Genomic DNA, 6,089 nt, shown 5'->3' on the forward strand with positions numbered 1-6,089 from the left:
GGGGGGGGCCGCCGCTTTGCTCGGCCCCCTCGGGTAGAGGGGAAGGGGGAGGTGGAGAGGTGGCTGACGGGGCGGGAGAGCCCCTCGGGTGTCAGAGAAAGCCTCAGGTCAGGAGCCCCGAGGGGGTCTCAGCTGGAAGGAGCAGGAGAGGGCACGTCTGCAGCGGCGTAGGTTTATTTTGGGGGTGGTACAGTGTGTGCCTGCGTGCAGGTTTGGTGTGTCTCTGATTTTCAAAGAGAAAAGCCCATGGCATGAGAGGCCCCCCTCTCCCACCCCTCCACCTTGTTATTTTTTGCAGGACACTCGAGCGAAACGCTGTGGCCTTGCAAAATGTTGAGCCTTCCTCCGCAGTCCGAAGGAGCAGGGCCGCAGGTGTTAAGAGACTCTAGCTGCGAGGCTCCTGGCTCTCCAAAGACATGTCAGGCCTTGCTCAGAAAAATGTTTGTTGATGTTAGCTGACAGTTATCGATGTAGCTGCAGATCAAAAGTGTCAGGAAAGCAAATCCTGGAAAAGTTAACTTCATCTCCTGCTTTACTTGGCTGTGGGAGTTCAGACTTCTGGAAATAAGTTCCTGCTCAGGTTTTTTCTAGTCTAAATTCCTGGTGTTTCAGATGTTCATTCTTGGGTGTTCTCTGAATTTTGTATGTTACTGTAGATTTAATCTTCTCAACCAAATACCTCAGTTTAAAGGTACTCTGATATTGAAATAAGGGAAGAAGACTAGATTAGGCATGCTACCTTGTTGCCTCCAAATACAGAGGCCATGACTGATAAATATTTGAGTTCCTTTAGGTAGTGCTGACTGCAGCACTAATTAAACGCAGAGCTTATGCGATATATTGGTGTATTAAATTGGATTAGCAGATTTGCTGTATGGTAATGTGCTGTTACTATTTTGGGGGATGGGTAGGAAGGAAAACTAACATCAAGGTGCATCTTAATCCTCAGGCTTTAAAGAGGGTGGAATAAATTACTGTTAAACCTGTTGTAGTGTTTCATGTGAAAAATGTTTTCCTCAATTACCTGAACATATATGTGCGATGAGCCTAAAATAGATAATAGTACACAAGAACCAATGAATTGTAGAAATCACACAGCATATGGTAAGGATTTCTAACTTCTATATTGACAGTAGTTACATTTCCAAGGAAGTGTTCAATTTATGCATTTGTGTATCTACTAGATGTGCTTTATAAAACATGGGATTAGTAATATTAGTATGAAAGCCTAAAACACTTGTGTGGATTGGATGCTTTACTAAAAATTAATAAATACTTTGTCTCTGATTGGTACATTTGTAAGTGAGGTTTCTGGTAAATCTCTTCTATGTATGTTATGTCCTCTAGGCTCTGTCCTGCACTACTGTGATTAAAACAAACCATTCCTGTATACTAATTTTGCTTATACTTATAAGAAGAATTGACACATGACAGAACAGCCTTCAAAAATTTTTTTTTTTTTTTTAAGGAAACATGATGCCTTCCATCATCAGGAGGTTTTGGTGCCATGAGGCTCTGTTTTGAAAGCCCTTACAGTTATTTTGATGTTAAGTCCTGATGTACTTTGGAGTACAGCAGAGAAATGCTTAAATTGATCTTTTGGTTTACTACATATGTTTAGCTTTTCTGGTATTCTCAGGCATTGAAATAAATAGTCTCTGTATTAGCTAATATCACAACAGTTTTGCTTTATGTGCCCTCATGTTTAATATACATGTGTATGCTTGTTGTCTTTCATATTTTGTTTTCCATAGATGCTGAATAATTTTCTTCACTGGGATGTTCAGGGATAGGTAGTGAAGGTTTTCCAAATACTTCAGAGAGTAGATGAAAGTACTATCCAAAATAGATCCTCTTTTAAGTTATTCAGTCCTTTACATCATCTTTGACATCATGTCCCTGATTATAAATGTCCAGTCAGTGAGCAGAAAGAATGTTCTGTAGTTTGAGATTGATCACAACTCAGATTGTTAGGTATCTAACCATTTACCATGTGATTGTATTTAATACGCTATATATTTGAACAGTAGATAAGCCTCAGAGTTGGGAAAGTTGCTAAATTAATTAACATTGTTTTCTGTGCTTGTATAGAATATTTTACACACAGAGCAGTTTTTAGATTGTATTTGAGTCGCTTCCTGTTTCAGTATTACCCAAGTAATACAAAGTTAATCTTCTGGATCATGCTTGAAGCAGTACTGTTTCTGAACATCTTTCTGGGATCTGTCACCCAAACAAATAGGGATTTAATTCAAAGCATCCAAGTAGTCCCATTGAATAGCAGATTTCGAGTCTTAACTGGCATGACATTGACAGGGAAACTGTGTCCTTTCCTATATCAATATATTTAAACTGCTGTGGGTTTCTTCTAAATAAAAGAAAGCACTGCTTGCTTTGCTTAATTTTTTTACAAGAAAGAATGTAATTTTTGTAATTATCTTAGATTAGGCACATTGATGAGTAACATCCATGTAGGACTTCATAGCAGTTAAGTCCAGACATAGCTCATATATTTTGGCTGTTACTAATACTGATGGCCTGAATTTTTTTTTTTTTCTGTTTTTGGTCCCTGTGCAATATGGATAGATACTTTTTAAAAAAAAATCAAAATCCTGTTCTTATTGTCTGTAGGTGTTATTGGAAAATCTGGAAAGAAATGTTAAACCTGGCTTGCTTTTTTGTTGAAAGCAACCAGCAGCACTCACAAATACTGAAAACTGATAAAAAGTGGGTAAAGGACTGGGATTTTTACCTTTAGAACAACAGACTTCAACATTGGAGAGTGACTAGTATTCTGGTAATATATTGCAAAGTTTTAGCAGATGTCACTTTCTGCTGTGATTTCCAGTTTGGTTCCTGTAAGAGCCAAGCTTCAGCTTAGAATAACAGAATAATTTGGGTTAAAAGAGACCTCAGGAAGTCATATAGTCCGACTTCCTGCTCAGAGCAGCATTGGCACTGAATTCAGATCAGGTTGCTCAGGGCCTTGTGCAGTCGGATCCTGAAAACCTCCAAGGATGGCGATGGTACCACCTCTCTGGGCAACTTGTTCCAATATTTGTTCTCATGATGAAAATGTTTTCTGTATGTCAGCTTCAGATTTCCCATTGACTCATAAGGGAGCCAAAATGGAAATTACAACAGAATTAGGGCAGCAATAAGGTTTGCATACTTTGCTTAATACGTATAATGCAAAAAGACAAGTTAGTCATAGGACTGGCTTAAAAGAACCACATTTTTTTAAGAAGTAGTATGTCTATGTATACTGTGTTGTGTATCAAGACTGTTGCACAGAATAACTTCATTTGTATATTTCACTTGTGTCTTGTCATAAAAATGCTACAGTACCCCATTGGTTACTGCTTAATTTAAAATAATTTTTTTGTCCTCAGTTCAATGTCTGCCAGCACCAAATATTACTTGCAGAGATCACCTTGGCGTAGAAAAAGTCTTTACAGGACATGAAGTTGGATTTTACAAGCCTATTGCATGTCGCAATGTGTAAGTACACTATTGTTTTTTGTAATAATTTGTCTTTGTTTTCACACTGAATTTTTTCTAAAATACTGTGATGTGTTGACAAAAGGAAAAAGAGAAGTAAGGTAGAATCGTACACATGTTGCCTGGTACTTAATCCTCTAATAAACACTATAAGTAATATAAGGATACAACATGCATGTTTATAAGTAATTCTGTCTCAGCCATGGACACATTTTATTTTCTTTAGTTATGTTTGTGTCTTTGCTTTGCCTTAGTATTTTGCCCTTGCTTTACTTAGTACTTTACCCTGGCAAAAATTTGCCCCAAATACTAAAGCTACGTTTCTCATATGCTTAAAATCTGCGTAGCTGCTGAAAAGAGCTGTCTGGGGACACCTCTCCATCCCTTTCCGTGACATACTCCACTGTATACTGAATCAGGGAAATGATCAGGGTTTGAACTAACTTGGATCAGTTCCCCAGTTTGAGTCACAGTACAGTTGCTTCAAGTGCTTGTGCCAGCACAAGGGTGAGGGCAACTCAAGGATAAGAGAGAGCGGAGAAAGGAGGGCTGGACTGGGCTGCTCTGTTCAGTGGCAGTACAGGTTCATGCCAGGTTAAAGTGTGCCTGTGGCTGCAGCTTAAGTTGTAGTATGCATGAATATTGGGGGAGTTTAAGTCTCTTTCCAGTTCCTCAAAAAATCCCTTTTAGAGGACTGTTGTCTGTTTTTAAACAACCTTTGTATTAAATCAAGTCCTCTGTGTCTTTTAAGACCCTGTTTCTGAAACATGAAAATGATGTACCTAGTTTTTCTAAAGCACATTGTGAGCAATGGAGAGCTCTGGATACCAATAAATGTTCCAACTGGCCAATGCTAATGATCAGCGAACACCTGTCAGTACCATTTGTTTCTCCCTTTTGTGGGATTCATGCAGGAGCCTTTTTCATTTGTCCTACTGGAATGTTTGGAAATTAAAACTCCAGTAATATTCGCTGGGTATTCCGTATCACACTAGTGGGCAAATAACTCTGATGTGATACTTGCTGCTCAATAATTTGCCTAACTCAGAAGTACAGCTCTGCCTCTTAGTTTCATAAATATTTTCTCTGTATTTAGTCTTCTCAACAGTCAAAGCTCAGCAAATTGAAGAAAACATATTATTACATCTAATCAAATTGAAATGCTAGCAAACTAGACTTCAGTCACATTTTTGTCCAGAAACAATTGTGTTTCAGTCCCATCTGTGATGGGGACTGAGAATAAGATGAGCTATAGTAGTTTAATAAAATTGCTTCCTCTTTGGAGTAGACAGTAATTCTTACGTTTGGAGTTTTTTGTATGCATATATTTTTGGTTTAGTGCATTTTCTAGAAATGTCTTTTAAATGTAGTTTTTCATTGCATTTATTAAATAAACAAATCTAGGCAGAAAAATGTCCTTTTTATGATGTCTATTACTTGATCATGACTCTTATTTATGATTAAATAATCAATGGTTACACTACCATAAGAACTTGCTGTGGCTTTTTCAATCCCATGATTGCTAGTATGGCAGAAGAGGAGGAGGACCCTTTGTCAGCTTGCTGAAAATGCCAGTAAACTACAACTGTGAACGTAGAAAGAGTAACACAAGCATGCACTTGATAAAGCCCCAAAGCCAGTCAAAATGGCAGCAAGATTAATATTACCACCCTTCATATGTACACTTGTTTAAAAAGTGGTCTAATTGCTGATCATTATGTGAGCCTTTTATAAGGCATTTTGAAAATGTTACCTAAGTGTTAGAAACATTATTTTAAGCAGGAATCTCCAGCTTGATATTAAAACAATAGGCCTCCATTTCTACTACTTTTTGGAGATTTTCCAGCATGTTACCTGAGTTTTGATGGAAACTGTAACTGTCTTCTGGCAGAAATAACTGCACATCATTTAACCGGAAAATTGGTTTGAGAAGGCTTCTTCCTATAGCAGGATTGTCTTAGCATGGGGACAGCAGGTTAATCTCTACCCCTAGCTTTTGGAAGGAGCAAATCGGCAAGTTGTCCTTGGCCAAAACTGTAGTTTAACAACAGTCCAGATAACAGTTGTGGGATCCAGTTATTGTAGAGCAAGACCAGGAGATGTTTTATGTTTGTCTAAGTGGATGTTGTCAAGTTGCTCCTAGTATTAGTTCGAGGAAAAGCTTTTAAGTGCTAGTAAGGTTGTTCCAGCAAAGTAGTACTGGGAGTCAGGATTGCTTTGGTTTGGTTTTAATTTTATGTTTTGGAGGTAGACATTTTGCCAAATTCTAGAATTCCCAAAATTGGCACTCTGTCATGTATTTTGCTTAATATGTGAAGGCCGTGATTCTGCAGACTTGAAATGTCCATTGCTGAAGTATTGCCTTCTCAGGCAAGGAGTCCATCAAATGGTAGTCTGTGGAATACATGCAGTTCAGTGTGGACAGGTCTTTGAGCAGTGCTAGGAGACCCTGAAAGAGCACAGAAACCACTGTGACCTACAGTAGTACCTGCATATTATCAACTGGTGTGGGAGAGCTGGAAGAAAAAGATTTTAACATGGCAGCTGGAAGAAATGGATGCAGGAAAAAAGTAAAGATTCAATGAGGC

At 38.4% G+C, this 6,089-nt stretch overlaps 1 protein-coding gene across 5 annotated transcripts in view; it reads left to right on the plus strand.

The window, feature by feature from the left end:
* The first annotated feature begins 31 nt into the window (after positions 1-31).
* The window catches only part of TM2D1 (TM2 domain containing 1), a 25,724-nt gene continuing 19,666 nt past the window's right edge, over positions 32-6,089 (plus strand). For 3 of the 5 annotated variants that reach the window (XR_004841646.1, XR_004841647.1, XM_009636231.2), the window contains exons 1-2: positions 35-1,104; positions 3,393-3,501. Coding sequence is in view for 1 of the 5 variants with exons in the window: in XM_009636231.2 (XP_009634526.1) it covers positions 1,035-1,104; positions 3,393-3,501 (179 nt within the window). In the remaining 4 variants the exon portion in view is untranslated. Of the gene's footprint in view, positions 1,105-3,392; positions 3,502-6,089 lie in introns of all 5 variants that reach the window. The other 2 variants (XR_004841648.1, XR_004841649.1) reach the window with 1 other exon arrangement.

This window comes from Egretta garzetta, unplaced genomic scaffold (assembly GCF_000687185.1).
Source record: "Egretta garzetta isolate BGI_Z169 unplaced genomic scaffold, ASM68718v1 scaffold163, whole genome shotgun sequence".
Classification (NCBI taxonomy): domain Eukaryota; kingdom Metazoa; phylum Chordata; class Aves; order Pelecaniformes; family Ardeidae; genus Egretta; species Egretta garzetta.